At 47.9% G+C, this 26,140-nt stretch overlaps 1 protein-coding gene across 2 annotated transcripts in view; it reads right to left on the reverse strand.

Moving 5' to 3' along the window:
• LOC135540232 (E3 ubiquitin-protein ligase PDZRN3-B-like) overlaps window positions 1-26,140 on the reverse strand; it is a 144,249-nt gene that overhangs the window by 5,771 nt on the left and 112,338 nt on the right. For both annotated transcript variants that reach the window (XM_064966741.1, XM_064966742.1), the window contains 2 exons: window positions 13,548-13,801; window positions 12,136-12,223 (listed from right to left, as the gene is read on the reverse strand). In XM_064966741.1, coding sequence (XP_064822813.1) covers window positions 12,136-12,223; window positions 13,548-13,801 — 342 coding nt within the window. The remainder of the gene's footprint in view (window positions 1-12,135; window positions 12,224-13,547; window positions 13,802-26,140) is intronic.

The following is a 26,140-nucleotide window of genomic DNA, read 5'->3' on the forward strand; positions in this document are numbered from 1 at the left end:
TCAACACCTGTAATCTGTGAGATACAGACCCTGATACTAGCTGTCCTATGCCTCTGGGTCAGGGGGGTAGAGAGGGTTAACCGCTCAACACAACTGTTCTCTACCACGGCAGCTGACTATTGAAATCCCCCTAATCTCCAAAACAGAACATGCAGAATACTCTGTGGTTTCAGACAGGGTTTAAACAAAACAATTGAAGGATTTCCATAAACACACAAACAAAGAGTAAAGTGTATTATTTTCCTGTTAGAGTACAATATCCCTTTAAAATGACCTTTCATCTGAACTGATGGCCAGATCTCATTCACACCTCTGTTGTGGAACTACATCATAAGCCGTTTAGATGTAGCATGGCATCAGTATGCAAATGTTTTAGCACCAGCATTCCAGTGAAAGCACCTATAAATACCAGGGCAGAGGGGACTGAGACAGAAACCCTTCATAACAACTCAGAGTATCAACCGACGCATCTTATAGTACTGCAGTAGAAAGGAAGACAGGGAGAACATCCACCATGGACTAAACCAAGGTCCAACAGAGGTAGTCCACTGGATCCTTTGTCCACAGCATTGAGATCTGTGGCTCTGAGCTGGAAGGCTTCACCAGATAGACTTTGGGTCTATGACAGGGTCAGAGCAGGTCTGTCTGCTGTGCATCTGTCCTTGGCTTGGACAGCATGAACTTCCCCTCACTCTCCTCTCTCTAATGTACTACACTGGTGGGGAGGAGAGAAGAGGAAGCAGTGGTCAGAGGAGGAGCACCCAGAGACCTTGGAGTCTTCATCCCACTATTGTAAATCTCTCTGGTTCCTATTATCAGTGCCATCTACAGTAATTCTCCTCAGCGCATAAGCCTTTTTGAGCGCCCCCCTCCAATGCAAAGAAACATTAGGCATTGTCACAAAAATAAGTAATGATGTCACCATTTCGCATCTGCTGTACTATGGAGCAAACAAGTCACTTGATTCCTGTCTGGCCTACATACTCAAGTGTCGTTCATGGACTGGAATGGGCACAGGTCATCAAAAACAGCGACATATTGGGAGAATGGGCATTAGTTATTTTATTTTTTATTCTGTTATTTCACCTTTATTTAACCAGGTAGGCCACTTGAGAATAAGTTCTCATTTACAACTGCGACTTGGCCAAGATAAAGCAAAGCAGTGTGACACAAACAACAACACAGAGTTACACATAAACAAACGTACAGTCAATAACACAACAGAAAAATCTATGTACAGTGTGTGCAAATGTAGTAAGATTACGGAGATAAAAAAATAGGCCATAGTGGCGAAATAATTACAATTTAGCATTAACACTGGAGTGATAGATGTGCAGATGATGATGTGCAAGTAGAGATACTGGGGTGCAAAAGAGTTTAAAAAAAATAACAATTTGGGGTGAGGGAGTTGGGTGAACTATTTACAGATGGGCTGTGTACAGTCGTGTCCAAAGTTTTGGAGAATTACACAAATATTAATTTCCACAAAGTTTGCTGCTTCACGGTTTTAAGTTCCTCGGCGTACACATCACGGACAAACTGAATTGGTCCACCCACACAGACAGCGTCGTGAAGAAGGCAAGCAGCGCCTCTTCAACCTCAGGAGGCTGAAGAAATTTGGCTTGTCACCAAAAGCACTCACAAACTTCTACAGATGCACAATCGAGAGCATCCTGTCGGGCTGTATCACCGCCTGGTACGGCAACTGCTCCGCCCACAACCGTAAGGCTCCCCAGAGGGTAGTGAGGTCTGCACAACGCATCACCGGGGGCCAACTACCTGCCCTCCAGGACACCTACACCACCTGATGTCACAGGAAGGCCATAAAGATCATCAAGGACAACAACCACCCGAGCCACTGCCTGTTCACCCCGCTATCATCCAAAAGGCGAGGTCAGTACAGGTGCATCAAAGCAGGGACCGAGAGAATGAAAAACAGCTTCTATCTCAAGGCAATCAGACTGTTAAACAGCCACCACTAACATTGAGTGGCTGCTGCCAACACACTGTGTAACGGCGTTCTTCGTTTGTCGCAAGAAAGTCGGACTGAAATGCAGCGTGTTGGTTACTCATGTTTTTTAATGAAACAAAATGACGATTACATAAAAATACTGAGACAAATACAAAAACAACAAAACGGAACGTGAAACCTAATTACAGCCTATCTGGTGAAACTACACAGAGACAGGAACAATCACCCACGAAATACAAATTGAAACTCAGGCTACCTAAATATGGTTCCCAATCAGAGACAACGAGAATCCCCTGACTCTGATTGAGAACCGCCTCAGGCAGCCAAACCTATGCAACACCCCTACTCACCGTCCTTAACGTAAGGGTTGTAAATGTTGACAGTGACAACCCTAAAGTTATTCTTCGCCAGGCTTGTTATTTCGTAGTGGCTCATCGGCCTCTCACCTCCCACTGCTCTTGCCCTTCTCAGGATATCATCGTGTTTCTCCTCTGTATATAGTGCCACGTCGTATGCTCCCTCCAACGAGTTGCCTTGGAAACAAAACACGTCCTTCACCGTCAGCTTTAGAATCCCCATCAATATTATGCTTCCAAAAGATTCCCGGCTCCAACTCCTTTTCCTTCCAAGCAAACCGAATCGTGTTGGCCAGCCCAATCCCAGGGACCGACCGAGTTGATGTATTTTGCACCATCTCCGCAAGGAGAATGGCGCTTGTTTTCAACTCTTCCAAAACAAGGAAAAAAGAAAATCCAAAGTCACTGAGCCTATACTGGTGCAACAAACACAGAGACAGGAACAATCACCCACGAAATACAAAGTGAAACCCAGGCTACCTAAATACGGTTCCCAATCAGAGACAACGAGAATCACCTGACTCTGATTGAGAACCGCCTCAGGCAGCCAAACCTATGCAACACCCCTACTCGGCCGCAATCCCAATAACTAAAAAACCCCACTACGAAATACAACAACATAAACCCATGTCACACCCTGGCCTGACCAACTAATTAACGAAAACACAAAATACTAAGACCAAGGCGTGACAGAACCCCCCTAAGGTGCGGACTCCGGCTCGGGACATGGACCCCACTCCATAAATGTCATAGTTCCTCCCCTTCGCGTCCTGGGATGATCCACCCTCGCCGCCGACCATGGCCTAATAGTCCTCACCCAGAACCCCACTGAACTGAGGATCAGCTCGTGACTGAGGGGCAGCTCGTGACTGAGGGTCAGCTCGTGACTGAGGGGCAGCTCGGGACTGAGGCAGCTCGGGACTGAGGGGCAGCTCGGGACTGAGGGGCAGCTCGGGACTGAGGGGCAGCCCAGTACTGAGAGAAAGCCCAGCACTGAGAGGAAGCCCAGTATTGAGATGAAGCCCAGCCAGGCAGTTGAATCCGGCAGATCCTGGCTGACTGGCAGATCTGGAAGAGTCTGGCTGACTGGCAGATCTGGAAGAGTCTGGCTGACTGGCAGATCTGGCAGACAAGCAGATCTGGAAGGGTCTGGCAGACTGGCAGATCTGGAAGCGTCTGGCAGACTGGCAGATCTGGAAGAGTCTGGCTGACTGGCAGATCTGGAAGAGTCTGGCTGACTGGCAGATCTGGAAGAGTCTGGCTGACTGGCAGATCTGGAAGAGTCTGGCTGACTGGCAGATCTGGAAGAGTCTGGCTGACTGACGGATCCTGGCAGACTGACGGCTCTGGCTGCTTCATGCTGACTGACGGCTCTCGCTGCTCCATGCTGACTGGCGGCTCTGGCTGCTCCATGCTGACTGGCGGCTCTGGCTGCTCCATGCAGATTGACAGCTCTGGCGGCTTCTTGCAGACTGACAGCTCTGACTGTTCCATGCAGACTAACAGCTTTGGCAGCTCCTTGCCGACTGGCAGCTCCTCGCAGACTGGCAGCTCCTTGCAGACTGGCAGCTCCTTGCAGACTGGCAGCTCCTTGCAGACTGGCAACTCCATGCAGACTGGCAACTCCATGCAGACTGGCAGCTCCTTGCAGACTGGCAGCTCCTTGCAGACTGGCAGCTCCTTGCAGACTGACAGCTCCTTGCAGACTGGCAGCTCCATGCAGACTGGCAGCTCTAGCTGCTCCATGCAGATTAGCAGCTCTAGCTGCTCCATGCAGACTGACAGCTCAGGCTGCTCCGAACAGGCAGGAGGCTCCGGCAGCGCTGGAGAGGAGAAAGGCTCTGATAGCGCTGAACAGGCGGGAGACTCCGACAGCGCAGGAGGGAAGGAAGGCTCTGGCTGTGCTGAACAGGCGAGGCGCACAGAAGGCCTGGTGCGTGGTGCTGGAACTGGTGCTACAGGATCGAGGACACGCACAGGAAGCCTGGTGCGGGGAGCTGCTACCGGAGGACTGGTGTGTGGAGGTGGCTCTGGATAGACCGGACCGTGCAGGCGCACTGGAGCTCTTGAGCACCGAGCCTGCCCAACCTTACCTGGCTCGATGCCCACTCTAGCCCGGCCGATACGCGGAGCTGAAATATACCGCACCGGGCTATGCACACGCACTGGGGACACCGTGCGCACCACTGCATAACACGGTGCCTGCCCGGTCTCTCTAGCCCCCCGGTAAGCACAGGGAGTTTGCGCACCTCTCCTACCTGGCGTAGCCATACTCCCTGAAAGCCCCCCCCCCCAAGACATGTTTGGGGCTGATTCCCGGGCTTCCATCCACGTCGCATGCTGCCTCCTCATACCAGCGCCTCTCCGCTTTAGCCGCCTCTCGTTCCTCCTTGGGGCGGCGATATTCACCAGGCTGAGCCCAGGGTCCTTTTTCCGTCTAATATCTCCTCCCAAGTCCAGAAGTCCTTTGATCGCTGCTCCTCACAATTAACAGGGAGAGTAGGCTCAGGTCTGACTCCTGACTCTGCAACTCTCTCCCTGAGCCCTCCCCCAATAAATATTTGGGGGTGACTTTCGGGTTTCGCTCTGCGCCGCCGTGTCTTTCTTTTCGACTCCATTCTCCTATAGCCCTCTTCGCACTGCTCCAGCGAATCCCAGGCGGGCTCCGGCACTCTCTCTGGGTCAGCCGCCCACCTGTCTATTTCTTCCCATGTCGTATACTCCAAGCCTCTGCTGTCCATAACGACCTCCCTTCGCTGCTCCTGCTGTCGCTGCCTGTTAACACGCTGCTCGGTCCGTGTGTGGTGGGTGATTCTGTAATGGCGTTCTTCGTTTGTCGCAAGAAAGTCGGACCGAAATGCAGCGTGTTGGTTACTCATGTTTTTTAATGAAACAAAATGACGATTACATAAAAATACTGAGAAAAATACAAAAACAACAAAATGGAACGTGAAACCTAATTACAGCCTATTTTTTTTTATAAAAATAATTTATTTTCTTCAATACCATTCATTCTTTAACAACTCATAATTTACATACATACTCAAATAATGGTATTTTAATTAAACTAATTAAACTAAACATAAACCCCAAACAAAACCTCAGGCGAGCATCTTCCCTCCCCGTCACCCTACAAAATACCTTTCCCTATCTCCCCATCCCTAATCTATCCTCTTACAAATCTAAATGACACCCAGCCCTAAACCCCCCTTCCACCTCTCCCGAGCAGCATGCTGCCCCCACTTCCTCTCCTCCCTCTTCATCCTCCCCCTCAAATCTCCTTCCACCCTCCTCACTATCCCTTCCACCCCCCAATCTCTCCCTGTCTTCACCATGTTCTGCCTTGCTTCCCACAGCCCCTGTTTAAAGAGACTCATGAGAAGCCAGAGCAGAAACCTGTCCCTATCCGTCCCTCTCGCTCTCCCTACACCCCTCTCTAACCTGGCCCACGTCAATACAAAATCCCCCTTTACCAAACCTAACAACACCCGTGCCCTAGCCCATACTACTCCGGCAAATGCACAGTCCCAAAAGACATGGCGCACAGTCTCCTCCCTGCCACAAGAGGATCTTGGACAGGTGGGGGATTGCACCAAACTATACCGGTACAAGATGGAACGTACCGGCAAACACTTATGAAGGCTCAAACAATTCAGGTCCTTGAGCCTGTTGTCCAGACCCCGCACCTGCACTCCCTCCCAGACCGCTTCCGAGATGCCTACTACAGGCGCCAGACTCCCTGCCTTTCTGACCTCCTCGTACAGGTGCCTATGATCTAAACCTACTCGGGCAACTTCAACCTCAGGGTGCGCACGCAGCCACTTGGCCGCATGACCAAAGTGCCACGGCAGCTGTTCCGCCCGAGGACCCGTGTTAGACCACACCATTATGCTTCTCGCCTGATACGAGAAAAATACCCGCAGGAGGTAACCGGACGGGTGTATCACTGGCGGAGCAAGCTCCGTTAACAAGAAAGAAACAAAAATTGTGTCCAGCTTGAGGGGGAAATGTGGTACCCCCCTACCTCCCTCCCCGATGGGACAGATCATGCGTGCCCTGGCGACACACTCGCACCTGCCACTCCACATAAACTGAAACACAAGCCTCACTAGAGGCCTCCTCAGACAAGCCGGCAATGGGTAGATGTATGCCAAATACAAAAGAGACGGCAACACATCCACCTTTAGGACCAGGACTTTGCCCATAAAAGACAAATACCTAGCTTTCCACATTGCTAGCTTCCTCTGTACCACTGCGATACGCATGTTCCAGTTTAGTGTCGCTGAGCCGGAGGTCTCAAAATGGACCCTGAGAATCCTCAGGGCCCCCTCACAGAGAGATAACCCCCCAGGCACATCCGTTCTACCGCGCCATCTTCCGAAAAACATGACGGAAGACTTTGCATGGTTCAGAACTGCTCCCGACGCTCGGGTGAAATCCCCAAAGATGGCAAGGGACCTTGTCAGGCACGAGTCCTTGCACAACAGCAAGGAAGTGTCGTCGGCGTACTGCGTCATCTTAACACGCAGCCCACCACTTCCAGGGATCTGCAAACCTTCCACCCCTGTGTCTGCCCTAATGGCAGCCTCCAGAGGCTCCATGTACAGAACGAAGAGGAGAGCCGAGAGTGGGCACCCCTGCCTGACCCCAGACGAGAGGTCAAAAACGTCACCCAAGTGACTATTTACACTAACTCGGCACCCCGCTCCGACATATAATGTACGAATCCATCCTATAAACTTCTCCCCAAATCCTAATCGACCTAACACTCTGAATAAAAAGGATCTATTCACGCGATCGAAGGCTTTCGCCTGATCTAGCGCTGCTACCATAAAAGGCAGTCCTCTATCTTCAACCCAAGCGATGGAGTCCCTGATTAACTGTAGGTTCCATCTAATAGAGCGGCCCTCTACCCCGCACATCTGATCCTCATGAACGACGTAGGGAAGGGCTGTGCGCAACCGGTCTGCTAAAACCTTTGCAAGTAGCTTGTAATCTACACACAGCATGGTCAACGGCCGCCAGTTGCCAAGGTCTGTTACTTCCCCCTTCTTATATAAAGGTGACAGCACACCAACAGCCATTGATCCCCCCGGGACCCCCGTCTCAAGGATGGCCTTCAAGGCTTCGAGGACCTTTGGTCCAAGTATACCCCAAAACTTGAGATAAAACTCAGCCGGCAACCCATCCATCCCAGGCACCTTCCCTTTTCCCATCCTCCTAAGAGCGCTCTCAACCTCTTCTAGTGAGATCTGGGCCTCCATCACTTCTTTAATGTCCTCCGGCAACCGCCTGGACAAGTGTTCTAAAAACACATTTCCCTGCTCTACATCTATTTCCCTTTCCTTAAATAAACCTTGGAAATGATCAGTTGTCACCCTGACCATATCCTCTGGTTCTCTAACTATACTACCATTTTCTTCCCTAACACCATGCATTACCTTCCTACTCTGTCTTGCCCTAACCAATTTAAAGAACATAGCAGAACAAGTCTCATTATGTTCTAGAAAGCCACTATGCGCACGCTCCAGGAAAGCTCGAGCCTTCCGCTCCTGCAACTCCCTGAGCTGCGCCTTTAGGGTTGCGGATCTCTCCCAGTCAAACGACCTGCCTCGTATTCGAGTTCAATTAACCTTTGGATACAATCCACCTCCCTCCTCTCCTCCCTTTTTTCCCTCTTGCAATACCCTATTATAAAAGCCCTAATCCTCACCTTAACTAATTCCCACCACTCTAACACCCCCTCGCACATGGAACGGAGGCCCTCAAGCCTCCAAAAGAAACCATAAAACCCGTCAACAAAAGCCTGCTCCTCCAGCACATCCCGATCTAGCTTCCAGTACCCCCTACCAAAGAGGCAGACTGGCTACCCCACCTGCAGGAGCACCCCGTCGTGATCCAAAAAGAAAACAGGCAACAGCCGCCCAGACAACTTACCCAAAGAACTGGGTACAAAAATATAGTCGAGCCTCCGCTCAACCCCCCTGGAGTTGCGCCATGTAGGACCGTCCATTTTCGGAGTAGTGTGCAGACCACCATCTACCAGACCATGGCAAGCCATTAGCCTGGCAATGGCGCCTGCACTGCTATCCCCCCTCTTCCTAAATCTGTATTAAAATCCCCCCTATCACTAATTTCCTATTTGTGACACACAGGGGCTTCAGACAGTCCACCATCTCCCTCCTGTCTGCCACCACCTGTGGCCCATACACCACCACTAATCTAAATGTACAATCCCTTATCGTGACATCCACCCCTATAACCCTCCCCTGCATTACCACAAAAGAATCATCCACTTTTACCTCCCTGTGCCCACACAAAATCCCTACCCCCGATGAGTGCACCCCCCCAACACCCCAAACCGACTCTCCCTTGTCCCACTCCCTCTTAAACCTACTAACATCCCCTCCATCCCTCAGGTGAACCTCCTGTAAAAAACAAAAATCAAACCCCACACCCTCCAAATAACTAAAAACCGCCCTCCTCTTAACAAAATCCCTTAAACCCCTTACATTTAAACTAACAAAAGTAAAATTAGATTCCATGAAAAAATAAAAACATGTAATACACTCAAATTCTAAACCCAGACATAAAAAAAAAAAAAACAGGAGACTCACCCGATGCTCCCCTGCTCCATATCTACCGGTGAGAACACCATCCGTAATCCCGACATCCCCCCTCTTCCTCCATCACACCATCCCAGGATGCAGGAATAGTGTTTGGCTCCGGGGTGTCCTGCACCCTGGGTCTACCCCCACAATCCTCCCCCTCCCCAGTGTTGCAGCTGGGTTGGAAAAAAATTGGGGAGTCCCCAAACAAAAAACTCCCCACCTCCTCCTGTACCCAGTCCTGAGTCTTGTTAGGTGTGTCCCCACCCAACAGAAGTTGAGGGCCTGGGGAAACCAGCAGCAACCCAGAGGTTTCTCCCACCCCCATCACTCTCTTGGCCATCCCCTCCCCCTCACTGTCGGCCAATCGCACCCTCCTCTTCATTCTCTTCTTTGGTGATGGCGGCAGTGGAGAGATACCACCCCCCCCCACCAGCTCCTCCACCATACCCCTCATCTCTTCCACCAGGGCACTTTCCCCCCAGTCCACTTGCTCTTCCACCGTCTCCTTCTCCACCACTCCTCCCTCGCTTTCTTCTCTCTCATGCTCCTCCACTCGGTTGCCTTCTTCCGCCGCTTTTCCTGGTTCTCCTACTCCCGTGCCTTCCGTTTCCTTCTCTCTTTCATCCGCTGCTTCTTGCTCCTCTTCCTTCCTTGTGGCCTTCCCCTCTGGACTTGTACTCTTGTCATGAGGCGTGCTTCCTTCCCCTCCTCTTCTTCCCCCATCCCCCGCTCCTGCTCCCCCCCAGCCGCAGACGCATATGATCTCTGACGGGCCGGGCACCCCCGCCACAGGTGTGCTGACGAGCCACATCCATGGCACGTCTTAGGCTTGTCACAATCCCTCGCCTCGTGATCCTCAGATGCACAAAATCTGCATTTTCTTGTACTGCATGAGGCGAATATGTGACCGTAGGCCATACAGCGCCTGCAAAATGGGGGCTGACGTGCATAAAACAACGTCCCCCTGTCAGCCCCTAGGGAGAACATAGCAGGAGGATGGAGGTATCCACCATGTCCCTTTGGGTCCTCTCTGAGGAGGGCCTGGAAGCCTCTCCTCCCATTCCAAAACCCAAGGGAGTCTTTGAGGTGCCTTGCTGAGGAGACGTTATCCATGTATCTCCCCAGAAAAGCCCTCACCTCTTCGTCCTTAACGTAAGGGTTGTAAATGTTGACAGTGACAACCCTAAAGTTATTCTTCGCCAGGCTTGTTATTTCGTAGTGGCTCATCGGCCTCGCACCTCCCACTGCTCTTGCCCTTCTCAGGATATCATCGTGTTTCTCCTCTGTATATAGTGCCACGTCGTATGCTCCCTCCAACGAGTTGCCTTGGAAACAAAACACGTCCTTCACCGTCAGCTTTAGAATCCCCATCAATATTATGCTTCCAAAAGATTCCCGGCTCCAACTCCTTTTCCTTCCAAGCAAACCGAATCGTGTTGGCCAGCCCAATCCCAGGGACCGACCGAGTTGATGTATTTTGCACCATCTCCGCAAGGAGAATGGCGCTTGTTTTCTACTCTTCCAAAACAAGGAAAAAATAAAATCCAAAGTCACTGAGCCTATACTGGTGCAACAAACACAGAGACAGGAACAATCACCCACGAAATACAAAGTGAAACCCAGGCTACCTAAATACGGTTCCCAATCAGAGACAACGAGAATCACCTGACTCTGATTGAGAACCGCCTCAGGCAGCCAAACCTATGCAACACCCCTACTCGGCCGCAATCCCAATAACTAAAAAACCCCACTACGAAATACAACAACATAAACCCATGTCACACCCTGGCCTGACCAACTAATTAACGAAAACACAAAATACTAAGACCAAGGCGTGACACACTGACTCAACTCCAGCCACTTTAATAATGGGAATTGATGGGAAATATATCACTAGCCACTTTAAACAATGCTACTTAATATGTTTGCATACCTTACATTACCCATCTCAAATGTATATGTATATACTGTACTCTATATCATCTACTGCATCTTTATGTAATACATGTATCACTAGCCACTTTAAACTATGCCACTTTGTTTACATACCCTACATTACTCATCTCATATGTACAGTGCCTTGCGAAAGTATTCGGCCCCCTTGAACTTTGCGACCTTTTGCCACATTTCAGGCTTCAAACATAAAGATATAAAACTGTATTTTTTTGTGAAGAATCAACAACAAGTGGGACACAATCATGAAGTGGAACGACATTTATTGGATATTTCAAACTTTTTTAACAAATCAAAAACTGAAAAATTGGGCGTGCAAAATTATTCAGCCCCTTTACTTTCAGTGCAGCAAACTCTCTCCAGAAGTTCAGTGAGGATCTCTGAATGATCCAATGTTGTTTTAATGACTCCACCCTAAGTATATGTAAAACTCCGACTTCAACTTTATCTTCATTGAGAAGGTGAGAGGGAGAGAAGGGGTGGAGAGGGGGAGACAGAAGGAGAAGAAGAGAGGGTGAGATGGGTAGAGAGGAGGAGAGGGGGAGAAGAAGAGGGTGAGATGGGTAGAGAGGAGGAGAGGGGGAGAAGAAGAGGGTGAGATGGGTAGAGAGGAGGAGAGGGTGAGAAGAAGAGGGTGAGATGGGTAGAGAGGAGGAGAGGGGGAGAAGAAGAGAGTGGGAGAAGATGAGAGGGTGAGATGGGTAGAGAGGAGGAGAGGGTGAGAATAAGAGGGTGAGATGGGTAGAGAGGAAGAGAGGGTGAGAAGAAGAGAGTGGGAGAAGATGAGAGGGTGAGATGGGTAGAGAGGAGGAGAGGGTGAGAAGAAGAGTGGGAGAAGATGAGAGGGTGAGACGGGTAGAGAGGAGGAGAGGGTGAGAAGAAGAGGGTGAGATGGGTAGAGAGAAGGAGAGGGGAGAAGAAGAGAGTGGGAGAAGATGAGGGTGAGATGGGTAGAGAGGAGGAGAGGGTGAGGAGGAGAGGGTGAGAAGAAGAGGGTGAGATGGGTAGAGAGGAGGAGAGGGGAGAAGAAGAGAGGGGGAGAAGATGAGAGGGTGAGATGGGTAGAGAGGAGGAGGGGGAGAAGAAGAGAGGGGGAGAAGATGAGAGGGTGAGATGGGTAGAGAGGGTGAGATGGGGACAAGAAGAGAGGGTGAGATGGGTAGAAAGGGTGAGATGGGTAGAGAGGAGGAGAAAGGTAGATGGTGAGAGGGAGAAAAAGAGAAGGTAGTCGTCTGTCTGTTACCTCATATTCCAGCTCCTCTCGATCAATCTCCTGCTGCATGCCCTCCAGGAAATCATTGGGGTCAAAGTACTCGTGCCCAGGGGAATGCCTATGAAAGTAATTCCATGCAATAAAGATAGTTATATAGGAAGTAGACCGACCTACAGAAACTAATAACACTATTGTTCTTACAGATTACAAGGCTTGTCATTATTAATCTGTTACTACAGTGTTTCAGTTAGATCTTATTACATTGCTAAATTTGAAATTACTTGAGAATGGAAAACAACTGCCCACATTATTTTGTAAGAGTGGAATCTTAAATCAAGTTTTAAGAAGTGTCTTTGGCCTGAGGTTAATCAGAAATTAAAATGTTCTGTTTTTAATTTGACTTAAATCAATTAAAATAATAATGATTGACGATTAAAGAGCAGCTGTTCCTACCGATAATGAGTTACACACATAGACTGTGAGCTCGGGGCCACGCATAGACTGTGAGCTCTGGGTCACAGCTCCAGGCCACACATAGACTGTGAGCTCTGGGCCACAAATAGACTGTGAGCTCTGGGTCACAGCCCCAGGCCACACGTAGACTGTGAGCTCTGGGCCACACATAGACTGTGAGCTCTGGGCCACGCATAGACTGTGAGCTCTGGGCCACGCATAGACTGTGAGCTCTGGGCCACGCATAGACTGTGAGCTCTGGGCCACAAATAGACTGTGAGCTCTGGGTCACAGCCCCAGGCCACACGTAGACTGTGAGCTCTGGGCCACACATAGACTGTGAGCTCTGGGCCACGCATAGACTGTGAGCTCTGGGCCACGCATAGACTGTGAGCTCTGGGCCACGCATAGACTGTGAGCTCTGGGCCACGCATAGACTGTGAGCTCTGGGACACACATAGACTGTGAGCTCTGGGCCACACATAGACTGTGAGCTCTGGGCCACACATAGACTGTGAGCTCTGGGCCACACATAGACTGTGAGCTCTGGGCCACACATAGACTGTGAGCTCTGGGCCACACATAGACTGTGAGCTCTGGGCCACACATAGACTGTGAGCTCTGGGCCACACAGACACACAGCTAGTGGACGACAGACAGGTAGTAATTCAATATGCTAACACAAATTAACAAGGCCTGGACCTGATATCTCATGAAGTGACAGCTGTAACATTCACATGAACTTCAGTTTGAAGGTTCTGTTTTAATGAACTGACAAAGTGACACTGCATCCAAATATTTTTCCTTTACCTGAGCCTTTTCTTTACTGACCGGTTAAGTTTTCAACAACATTATTTTGCCTATCAAGTCCTTTTCCAATCATTGACCATGAATGGACAAAAAAATTAAGAAAGGAATCATCTTGTCTTTTAACCCCGTCCCTCCCCTTAACTCTATCCCAGCAGATAGGACAGTGTACTGTCACTCACTCCTCAGGCATTAGGTATTGCTCCAGCACAGCCACGGCAGGGGTGGGGGCAGGTAGCTTGGTGAGGGCCATGATGTGTTGAAAGGTGATGTCTGTCTGGGTGCTGATGTCTACCACCTCGGTGTCTGAGGCAGGGATAGAGGGTTTGGGGCGGGGGGCCCGGCGAAGCACATGGACCATGATGGGCTCCTTGGCCGTGCGGAAGACCTCCACTGCCTGGTCATGGGTGGCCTTGGACAGGTCCTTCCCATTCACCTGCACACACAGATGAGACAGGATATGGTTAACTATAGAAGAACAGCGTTAGGTGTCTGGATTTGACTTTGAAACGTATTTATTTTTCAGTGGCTATATGACAGTTTGCTTGTACACAGCACACTGTTGTAACACACACACAGAGACTAAATGAGGGGATGACACATACTTAAATTACACTATTAATCTCTCTATATTGCTTCCCCCATCTCTCATGTTCACAAGCTGGGGTTTATTGTAAGTTGATGGATACAGTACATCCCCAAGATGATACAAAATCCCTCCTCATGCTACATAAGCCCTGATATCATCATATTGTAGATGATTACACCATCAGATCACTGGATGAGTGTGTCTGTGGATTTCCACAGAAACCCAGGAGGAGAGTATTCCGGTTTGCCAGTTGCGTGTGATAATGTATTACTGCCTCAGTCTGTTTGACAGGGTCACATGACCAAGCAGCATAGGACGTTAATTAGGACTGGGCCTCTCTTTAATTAATCAAGAAGAAGAACCTGACCTCCACTCAGAGATTAGCTGCTATGCCAGGCTGCTGCAGTATGTTAACCGGGGGAGATTATTATGTTGAGCAGCAGGCCGGTCTGCGGTGTCACACAGAAGAAGTTAAATTGGGATGAGCCACTAAAGTCAATCCCCTCTGCCTTCTCAATCCTTATAATGAAGAGGATGTGTCATTGAATCTCATTAGGGATTTACCGTTTGTTATACATGCATTGTTTAGGTGGTTACATAATAGTCAAAACAGCATAGGACAATATTATTTCATTAAAACATGTAGTTTTTACATGACAAAACATGACAAAGAAAAAGCACTGAGAACTGTGTAGCCTACCTGTTCACCAGAGCAAAAATCCTAGACCAAACCCTAACCCCCAAAAAGAACAGCCAAAACAACAAAACAGGAGTGAACTTCATTAAGATGTCAGGAAGAAAACACAGCACCACACAAGATCGGTTGTCCTCTTGCTTGCATTGCTGCACGGCACCCTGGGTCAGCAGCCTGCCTCTCTTCTCGGTTTATCAGGCCTCTCCCAGAGCCTTCGCCAGTTCCACTCTCAAATTCCGCAGCATTTGGAATTTGTTTGCTTGTGATTCCTGGACGTGTGAGAGCTTTGATAGGATCTGAGCCCGGGGGCTCTTCTTGTTTCAGTGACTGGCTACGCTCTCCTCTCCCCCTGCGTGCTCTCCACAAACACAGGCCAGGGCCAAGATAGCTCACTGTGGGCTCACTGAGAAGACTGATGTCCAGGTGTATACCTCTGGAGCTCATTAGACATGTTCTCTCTCTCTGGATTCATTTTCTGAAAAGCGTGGAATTGGTTGAAACTGTTACTGTTTCCTCTTGCCATATTTGTCTCATTCTAATTCACAGCAGAAGTTCAGGCTTAACTGGGACGCTGTAGAACAGGGACAGCAGCAATGTCAATCCTGTCCCTGTGACTTAATTATGGCATGTGTGCCATCCTGGATTCTGATTCCAGTCTGGTTGTGCTTGTATCTAATACCTATTATAGTAGCCAAATTTGCCAACGTTCTATGGTAAATTGCCAAGTGCTCTGTGGTAATACTTGTATCTTAGAATGTGCTCCATGCTAAGACATCACCACAGAGCACTGAGCTGTGTGTGTGTGTGTGTGTGTGTGTGTGTGTGTATGTGTGTAAGGAGGAGGAGGGGACATTGTGTACTTCAACTTTGAAGAGGTTATGTGCTCACTAATAACCAGAGAGGATTAACGCTCATCCCAGCCTAGAGGATAATTGTATCATCTCAAATGAGTTCAATTTCCACTTTTCCAACGTCACAATTTGGCCAAAAGTAATAACTTCCATTTACAATTTGCATTTAATAATTGAGAGAAAATGGAATGAGAAGAGATGTGCCGAATCATTATGAAATTGAAATAATAAAAAAAATCTTAATGTGAGGACGAGTGCTGAGAGGCTTTGGAGACATTTGGCAAACACACACAAGCTATTAACAAAAAAGTTAAAACAAAGTTCCGCTGTCACCGCTTTCTCTGTCTCTCTATGTTCATTTCTCTGGGTTAGCAGACTCTTGTCTGTGTGGCCGTCCCTTTCTCAGACAAGCCTGTTTGCCCTGTAATCCCAGTTGTCCTTGAAGGCAGTGACCCGGAGACAAAGCCAGGCCCCTCCAGGAGAGCTGGAGCATTCCGCACAATAATCTGAGAGTCCGAGATGGCATGATACAGCAGACTAAATGTTCTGAATGTTATCATTGGCCATAAAATGAGTTGAATGTTGGACCTCAGACATGTGATAGAGATGTCTGTCTGTGTCTCGTCCTGGAGGTAATGAGGAACACAAATTAACAGCCCAGCCACCCTCCCTTAACCTTACTCACCCCCAAACAACCATGGAATGCAAATAAATCCAGATTGAGATTTTAGCATGAAGGCAGCAGGTGTGTGTGTAGTGGTGTGTGTAAAGATCATCAAGGACATCAACCACCCGAGCCACTGCCTGTTCACCCCGCTATCATCCAGAAGGCGAGGTCAGTACAGGTGCATCAAAGCTGGGACCGAGAGACTGAAAAACAGCTTCTATCTCAAGGCCATCAGACTGTTAAACAGCCACCACTAACATTGAGTGGCTGCTGCCAACACACTGACACTGACTCAACTCCAGCCACTTTAATAATGGGAATGGATGGGAAATGATGTAAATATATCACTAGCCACTTTAAACAATGCTACCTTATATAATGTTACTTACCCTACATTATTCATCTCATATGCATACGTATATACTGTACTCTATATCATCGACTGCATCCTTATGTAATACATGTATCACTAGCCACTTTAACTACGCCACTTTGTTTACATACTCATCTCATATGTATATACTGTACTGGATACCATCTACTGTATCTTGCCTATGCTGCTCTGTACCATCACTCATTCATATATCCCTATGTACATATTCTTTATCCCCTTACACTGTGTATAAGACAGTAGTTTAGGAATTGTTAGTTAGATTACTTGTTGGTTATTACTGCATTGTCGGAACTAGAAGCACAAGCATTTCGCTACACTCGCATTAACATCTGCTAACCATGTGTATGTGACAAATACATTTGATTTGATTTAGTGTGTGTGTATATCAGCCTCTCCCTGATTGCTGATCTGCTGCCAAATAGGCATATCTGTCAATTTGTGAGAAAAGTAACTCATTCTAGCCCAATACTGTAGCTGTGGGCTGCCTTAAGAGAACTCAAGTCATGTGGAAGAAACGTCAACAGCACCAAGTGGAGGTGTAGAACGTTGAGTATAATTGATGAAAATATTATATTTGGAAAGGCTTTATGGAAACTACAGATTTGAGCCAAGGCATACAATGCAACATGTTAGACTTGTCTCTTATATAGTTGTTCATGCTCCAACTAATCTTTCTTAATTAAAGAAGAGTACATAATTAAAGAAGGACTGTTTCTTTTCCTTTAGGCGATGCAGCCAGTGAGGTGAATGGAGTGGAAATGGTCAGGTGAAGACGGTACCTTTCAACAGTGGGTAGGCAGGAGAGCCCTGGGAACCTCTGTTTATATAGACACTTGTTCAGAAGGGACCATGAGTGGGGCTCACTTCTCTCTCTAAAGTCTCTCTTTATGGTTCAATACACCTCTTAAGAAAATTCTTCAAAGTCTGAATTTATTTTAACAGAGAGAGGAAGGGCTGACGTGATAGAGAGAGTGGAGGGAGGCTTGACGGCTTAGTTTCAGGGAGCCTATAGCTGCTTGAGTGGCAGTGGAAGTGTTTTCTCAATGTGGGTTAATTCAGTTCCCAACTGCAGTTAATCCCTTCTTTTATTTCACGTTTAAAAATGTTCAACAAAAAAGCAGTACGGCTTGGTGAGCTTGTTAATGGTCTTCTTCTGAGTGTGTGTGGTTTGTGTGGGTTTTATTCTTTTGACTGACTGAGGGGAAAGTCTTTACATTTCTGAGTTAAAAACACAGCAGTCTTTATTTACTGCAGCAGGCAGGTTTACAGAGGATTACAGAACAAATAGAAAGAAACTAATTCTGCTAATAAGCATGGCAGGCTGAAAAAGACACTACTGATTACTTTCTCCTAATCTGATATAAGCATGGGATATACTGTTATCCATAGTAGATCAATAAAACACCCAGAATCACTTCCTTTAGGCATTCTGCTGCTTTCCTCTTCATGAGCTCAACATAAGGTGCTAATCAAGAAGGGCTTTCCTAGTTTCCCACACTGATGGAACAAGCACCTTTTACTTACGATTTGAACAACGGTTTTAACTGAGATGACTGAGAATTGCTCTGAACCAGGCTGTGCTGTGTGACATTGGTTTACACTGGTCAGGATAGAACATCTGGCCGCGAGGTCGAGTCTGTGTGTTATCCTCATGGATAACATGAGGATGGGAGTGGAGTGTGTCTGCTGGCAGTATACCACAGCAGTCTCCGACTCTGTCTGCCTCTATCTGTTGCTGCACCGTGAAGGCAGGAGATAGAAACAAAAGGGGAGCGAGGGATTGACCCAGTGCGGTAGTAATCACTGGCAGTGGGGCTGGGACCCAGGGCTCTGTCACCCTTCACTATCTCCCTCTGCTGGCCCACAGTCACCAATCCCACCAGCAGCCCAGCAGCAGCACGCACAGGCTCATTTCTCCACACCCCCCCTGTGAGGACCGACAGCGGATCATATTTTACTCCAGCAGGCAGCATCTCCTGTTAGCTTTACCATCCTTTACCCAGGACGGCTTCATCTCAGATGATATAGTAGTACACTCAGAGAAACAGCTGCTGTGTGTGTAACCCATGCCTTCCTCTCTCAATCATCTCAGAAAGCCAGGACACAAACTACAAACACACCCAATCAAAATAAACTTGTCTGTTTAAACGACAGTGACTAATGGCATCAAGCCGTATCCTGCAGGGATCGCAGCATGGCTACAGGAGCCACCTGGGGCATCCTCATCTCCACACAGGGAATTAAAGCTCTGGGTCCCAGGTGCCCCCACAGTAAAAGGTAGAACAAAAACACACAATAAATGAAAATAAGAACATGAGGGTCAGTTCCAATATCATACTTGCAATGTGCAGGGATACTGGAGTTATAGAGATAGATATGTTTAAGTGTAAGGTGACGAGGCATCAGGATATACACTACATGACCAAAAGTATGTGGACATCTGCTCGCCGAACATCTCATTCCAAAATCATGGGTATCAATATGGCGTTGGTCCCCCCTTTGCTGCTATAACAGCCTCCACTCTTCTGAGAAGGCTTTCCACTAGATGTTGGTACATTGCTGCAAAGACTTGATTCCAGTCATTAGTGAGGTCGGCCACTGATGTTAGGCGATTAGGCCAGGCTTGCAGTCGGCATTCCAATTGCTCCCAAAGGTGTTCAATGGGTTGAGGTCAGGGCACTGTGCAGGCCAGTCAAGTTCTTCCACACCGATCTTGACAAATAATTTCTGTATGGACCTTGTTTTTTGCACGGGGGCATTTTCATGTTGAAACAGGAAAGGGCCTTCCCCAAACTGTTACCACAAAGTCGGAAGCACAGAATCGTGTAGATTATCATTGTATGCTGTAGCATTAAGATTTCCCTTCACTGGAACTAAGGGGCCTAGCCCGAAATATGAAAAACAACCCCATACCAATATTACTCCTCCACCAAACTTTACAGTTGGCACTATGCATTGGGGTAGGTAGCGTTCACTATGCATTGGGGTAGGTAGAGTCCAATGGCGGCGAGATTTACACCACTCCCACCGATGCTTGGCATTGCGTATGGTGATCTTAGGCTTGTGTGAGGCTGCTCAGCCATGAAAACCCATTTCATTACGCTCCCGATGAACAGTTCTTGTGCTGACATTGCTTCCAGAGGCAGTTTGGAACTCGATACTGAGTGTTGCAACCGTGGACAGATGTTTTTTATGCGCTACTCGCTTTAGTGGTTCCATTCTGTGGGCTTGTGTGGCCTAACACTTAGTAGCTGAGCTGTTGTTGTTCCTAGATTTTTCCACTAAACAATAACAGCACTTACAGTTGACCGGGGCAGCTCTAGCAGGGCAGAAACTTGAAGAACAGACTTGTTGGAAAGGCGGTATCCTATGACGGTGCCACGTTGAAAGTCACTGAGCTCTATAGTAAGGCCATTCTACTGCCATTGTTTGTCTACAGAGATTGCATGGCTATGTGCTCTATGTTATACACCTGTCAACAATGGGTGTGGCTGAAATATCTAGATTCACTAATTTGAAGGGGTGTCCATATACTTTTGAGTAGAGAGTAGCAGCAGCATATGTGATGATTGAATGTGAGTGTGTGTGCATGCATTTTATGTGTGTGCTTGAGTGTCAGTGTGCGTGAGTGTGTAGAGTTGTGTGCATAGAGACAGTGTGCATAGTGACATTTTTTAAAATAAATACAAGGGTCAACTCAGATAGTCAGTGTAGTCATTTTGTTAGCTATTTAGCAGTCTTATAGCTTGGGGATAGAAAATGTTCAGGAGCCTGGTGGTGTCAGACTTGATGCACCTGTACCACTTGCCATGCTGAAGCAGAGAGAACAGTCTATGGTTTGGATGGCTGGAGTCTAACGATTTTCCGGGCCTTCCTTTCACACCGCCTGATATAGAGTTCCAGGATGGCAGGGAGCTTGACCCGAGTGATGTACTGGGTTGTCCTCACTACCCTCTGTAGCGCCATGCGATCGAGAGCGGTGCTGTTGCCATAGCAAGCAGTGATAAAGCCAGTCAAGATGCTCTCAATGGTGAAGCTGTAGAACTTTGAGGATCTGAGGGGCCCATGCCAAACTTTTTCAACTTCCTGAGGGGGAAGAGGCGCTGTCGAGCCTTCTTCACGACTACACGTGTGGACCATTTAAAGTCCTTAGTGATTTGAACCCTGAGGAACTTTAAGGTCTCGATCCACTGCAGCGCAGTTGATGTGGATGGGGGCGTGCTCGCCACCCTGTTTCTTGTAATCCACTATCAGCTCCTTGGTTTTACTGATGTTGAGGGAGAGGTTGTTTTTCCCGGCACCACACTGCCAGGTCACTGACCTCCTCCCTGTAGGCTTTCTTAGGCCTGATCACCGGCAACGATATCATCAAAGTTATCAGCAATTTGATGACGGCGTTGGAGTCGTGCGTGGCCACTCAGTCGTGGATGAACAGGCATTACAGGAGAGGACTAAGCACACATCCCTGTGGGGCCCCCGTGTTGAGCATTGCAGAGGAAGTCCAGGATCTAGTTGCAAAAGGAGGTGTTCAGTACTAGGGTCCTAAGCTTGGTGACGGATTTTGAGGGGACAATGGTGTTGAACACTAAGCTGTAGTCAATGAACAGTGTTCTCACATAGGTATTCCTCTTATCTAGGTGGGTGAGGGCAGTGTGGAGTGCAATTGAGATTGCGTCGTCTATGGGGTTGTATGCAAATTGGAGTGAGTCTAGGGTGTCTGGAACGATGGAGTTGATGTGTGCCATAACCAGCTTCTCAAAGCACGTCATGATTACAGATGTGAGTGCTACAGGGCGGTAATCATTGTAGCATGAAGCCTTCGAGTTATTGGTAACAGGAATGATGGTGGTCATCTTAAAACATGTGGTGAATACAGACTGGGACAAGGAGATGTTGAAAATGACCGTGAATATGCCTGCCAGCTGATCTGCGCGTGCTCTGAGAACGCGCCCTGAAATACCATCAGGCCCCGTGGCCTTGCCAGTGATCACCCAGTCCTCTGGTTCGGTGGGTGTTATTGTTGATGCATAAAATGTGTTGAATTCGTCTGGTAGAGAGGTATGGTTGGGCAGATCAAGGCTCCGTAATGGACTGTAGTCCCTGCCACAGCCGTCTGAGCCTGCGTAATATCACCACACTTTTTATTCCTATATTGTCCTTTTGTTATTTTTGTTGACTCTGCAGAGATCCTAACGGGGCTTGTTGTACTTGTTCCTGTCCTCAGCCGTTGCCTCAGGCTTGTCTGCGATAGCCCTGTGTGTGGTAGCCCTGTCAGTGAGGGGCTCCTGGTGAATAGCAGCTCAGATACATAATGAGGAATAATGACCCTCTAGCAAAATGGCCCCCGCATCTTGGTGTGCTTTAATAAGTGCTTAAACCCCTCTCTCTGTCTGTTGAGATGGTTTATTCATGACAGTGGATTACAGACAGACACAGGGGACACATTGGGGTATTCACAGGGGAGGCCTGGTTCTCTCTTAATCATGTCATATCACTACCAACTACATTACCAGTCTCTGGGTTTGTACATAAGGCTCCAATGAAAGAGATGTGTAACTGTAAATGAACAGTTACCATCCACAGTGCAGGAATGGGTTTTGTTTTGAGAAACAAATGCAAACAGAAGTACACAAGCACATTTAATTGATAGCAAGAGGTGTAGCTACCAAATGCATTACAACGATTCTGAATAGTTTTTGGCCTACAATGGGTGATTGTTTTGAACAAGACAATATACATGTAGTAGATGAGCAGAAATGTGGCTTATATTGTTCATCTCTCTGGGGGTTTCTGTCCACATACAGAATCACGCAGTTGAGGAAATATTATGTCCTCATAAAAGGAACTGTCCCACCTGTGTCTGTCCTCCCACACTGTAATCTGTGACCCAATATGGGTCCAAATGATGTCTTTCTATTTCAGGATACTGCCGGGCCTTTGTGGCAAATGTAATAATCTTCATGTCATTGTTATAACCTCCAGTATTGTATTTCTATCGGCCTGGTAGAGTGCAGCCAGAGACCACCTCGTGTCATTCCAGAGAGTAAATGAAGAATAATGCTTCACAATAACCACTCAGAAAGCAGCCAAACATTACCTACTGTACAAGTACGCCATACTGAGAGTTCAAACTGCTATGATTCTGTCTATCAGTTGTTTTTCCATGTCTGACACTATGGGTACATTTACACCTTCTTCTTCTTCGCAGTGTTATAGTGATTGGCAATCAATTCTCTCTCTGTCTTTAGTGCATTGCATAACTTGTTTCAGAGTGTGTTTGTGGCTTGTGCTGTTATATCTACATATGGTGTCTGTGCTCCTCAGTGCCATCCTCAGGCTTGACGGAGGAACGGGGGACATGGGCTGGTGCGAGGAGGAGCGCTCCCCTGTGGCTGCTTGCCACCTGCTACAGTGTTGAACAGATGTGGAGGCACACCAGGGTGAACCTGCCTGTTATTAAACAGTGTAGTGGGCTCCTCCAGCCATCCCATCAGCATAGCCCGCTTTGTCTCTCCACCCCGCCTCTGTCAAGCCTCATTACCAGGAGAGGGGGAGAGGGGGAGGAAGAGCGGGAGAGCCATCCTGGAGCTCCAGATGTCATGCTGCTTTAATGACAGGGGTCCTGACAGTGGGGGTCAGAGCCATGTTGGACAAATATTTCATCTCATTCTCTTCTGTCCGGATGAAGGAAGACATGCTTAAGTCTTTTTGGAACAAGGTCAATTTTCATATACTTTTGATGAATATCAGAATATTTTGAAGTGATAAATATTGCCAACAAGGGGTCCAATAGTATCTCACTGCTGTCTCAGATCACAAATGCATGGAATCTGTTTGTGTCAATCTCTTTCTTTACTCAAACTCTCCCTCTATAACGAGCTGTAAAGACGACACAGTCAAGCAGCAGTGAAAACGGTGATGAGGCCAACTCCCGTCTGGATCGGAGATTGAATGGGGGCCTTGTGTTGGAGGTCTCATTAAGCCCTGGGTCTTCTATGAAACACAGACAGGCGCCAGGACCATTACAGGCCACTTGTGGAGAGATTAAGAGCCGTCGGTCAGACAGGACTGTCAGACAGTTTCCAGCTCCCTACCTTCACTGCCCTGACAAAAGCAGCAGAGCTTGCATCTCTGCATGGCACTTACCTTTCCAGCTGTGAGGCTTGAGCATGGGGTTCAGGCTGTTCTAGGGGTCAAGTTTACATAGAGGGGGGACTGAGACACTCCCTCCCTCCCTCCCATACCTAGCCTGCCCTGCTCAAGCTGTAATTATCTGTACTTCTTCTGCCTTCAGGCTGCTTACTAATACTCTTTCCTAAACAGAGGCTTTTCAAAGGGTTTCTTCATTGAAATCAATGTCATAACTGATCTTCACATATTTGGCATAGTACAGAAGATGTTTTGTTAAGTAGATGGTTTAAAAGACATGACTCAAATATGATCTGTGAAGCCTTTTTTGTAGCATTTAGCTTATTGCGCTCAATTTCAAAAGAGTCAACTGAAGAGGCAAGGAAAATGATTCAAAAGGGATTTCTAAACCAACTTTGTTAAAATGTCATTCTTAGTAGAGATGACACACCCACTAGATCGGAGATTCGTACCCATAACTAACTAGAAGGATAGCGATGCTGTCCCTGTCTGGGAGCAGTAGGTGTGCGTAAACAGTGAGAAATAGAGAGAGTAGCAGGGAGTGTTGAGGATCAATAAAACCCCAGGGAGCTGTGTGTGTGTGTGTGTGTGTGTGTGTGTGTGTGTGTGTGTGTGTGTGTGTGTGTGTGTAGCGTGGTGTGGGCATGGGCAGTGTGCCAGGCACCCTGATCTAGAGGATCTGTGTGTATTATCAGTAGATGAAACAAGCCTGCTGCCTGATCCCCAATGTATCCCATCCTGATCTCTGTCTGCAACCACAGCTCCAGCCCCACAGGATTAATTGAACAGGCGTGAGGGCAAACACACACACACACACACACACACACACACACACACACACACACACACACACACACACACACACACACACACACACACACACACACACACACACACACACACACACACACACACACACACACGGAAAGGCACCGAGATCTGATCCACGGATTGTAATAGTGGAAAGACCGAAGCCATGTGAAGATATATGCTGGCAGTGAAAAGACAATGTTTACCCACATCCAACTGACACAGGAGTATGACAATAAAATAACCACAGTAAAAATGAACAAAATGTTCTGAAAATCAATTATTTTCAAGACACGTTGGTAGATTATTGGAAGCCTGAGACCACCCTCCCTGTCACAGTACAGGTCCGGTTCTAACAGGAAGTGACCTCACCTCAACCCCGGCCTGAGGCACACTCCTCAAGACAGTGAGTGAGTGACCAAAATGAATCTGCACAACACAACAATTCCATGGTTTATAAGCCACTATCCTGCTGCCACTTACGCAAAAAGCCAGACGGTTTTACAGTGCAAGGAAGGTTAATCGAATTGCTAATATTTTCTTTACTGGTAATGTCACATTGAGATGATGCTTAATCTTTTATCCAGCAGAGTAGCCTGGGGAAACCAAGGCTGACAACATCCTTCTTTATTTATTCTGTGTATCATTCAAGTCAAGGTGCATCAATACAAAAAGATGTATCAAGTTGAAAGGCATGTAAGCATTCTCTGTGTGATCGGGGAGGAAAGAAGGGAGGGAAGGTTGCTGATGGGCTAGTCTGAGGTTAGCTCCCACTGATGAATAGGGTTTGATGTGAAACACGGAGCAGCTGAGCGGCTTTGTCTGCTCTGCCTGGCTCAGTCTGGTCAGGTGGCTCTCCCTCCAGGTAGGAGTAATGGGCAAGAAGGAGGGAAGGAGGGAGCCAAAAGACAAACAGTAGGACTCCACCAGCTAACAGCCTGCTAACAGCCAGCGAACAGCCAGCAAACAGCCAGCAAACATCCAGCAAACAGCCAGCGAACAGCCAGCGAACAGCCAGCTAACAGCCAGCTAACAGCCAGCTAACAGCCAGCAAACAGCCAGCAAACAGCCAACTAACAGCCAGCGAACAGCCAGCTAACAGCCAGCTAACAGCCAGCTAACAGCCAGCTAACAGCCAGCTAACAGCCAGCCAATCAACAGTAATCAACAGGGAGAATGACAGCCTGGCTGTGGCTGGAGATGGAGAGGAACAAAGGAACTTGCAGCCTCCCTCTAGTACCATCTTCTTGCTGTCATGTTTTTTTGTAGGGGGCTGGTGGGTGAAAACATGAAATGGAGAAGAAGATGGGGTTGTCTGGTCCCTATCACATCAGCTGTTTGATTTACCCAAACCCAGAATCCATTTACCATCACACAGACATACCCCTTCCTTACCAGAGTCCTCCAGTCAGGGCAAAACCTTTTAGTCATTTTGAACCAGACCTGCAATGATCAAAGCAGGGTGATTTGCAGACACAATACTGAGACAGGGCCAGGGCTGTCATCTCTCACTAATGGGAACAGAACAGCTTCTTAGGGAACAATAAGGGAAATCCACACAGAGCTTGCTCATTAACTTCACTTAAATAGCCACCATGCAGCCTGCCACACAGCAGCACCC

The sequence above is a fragment of the Oncorhynchus masou genome, chromosome 5 (assembly GCF_036934945.1).
Source record: "Oncorhynchus masou masou isolate Uvic2021 chromosome 5, UVic_Omas_1.1, whole genome shotgun sequence".
Lineage (NCBI taxonomy): Eukaryota > Metazoa > Chordata > Actinopteri > Salmoniformes > Salmonidae > Oncorhynchus > Oncorhynchus masou.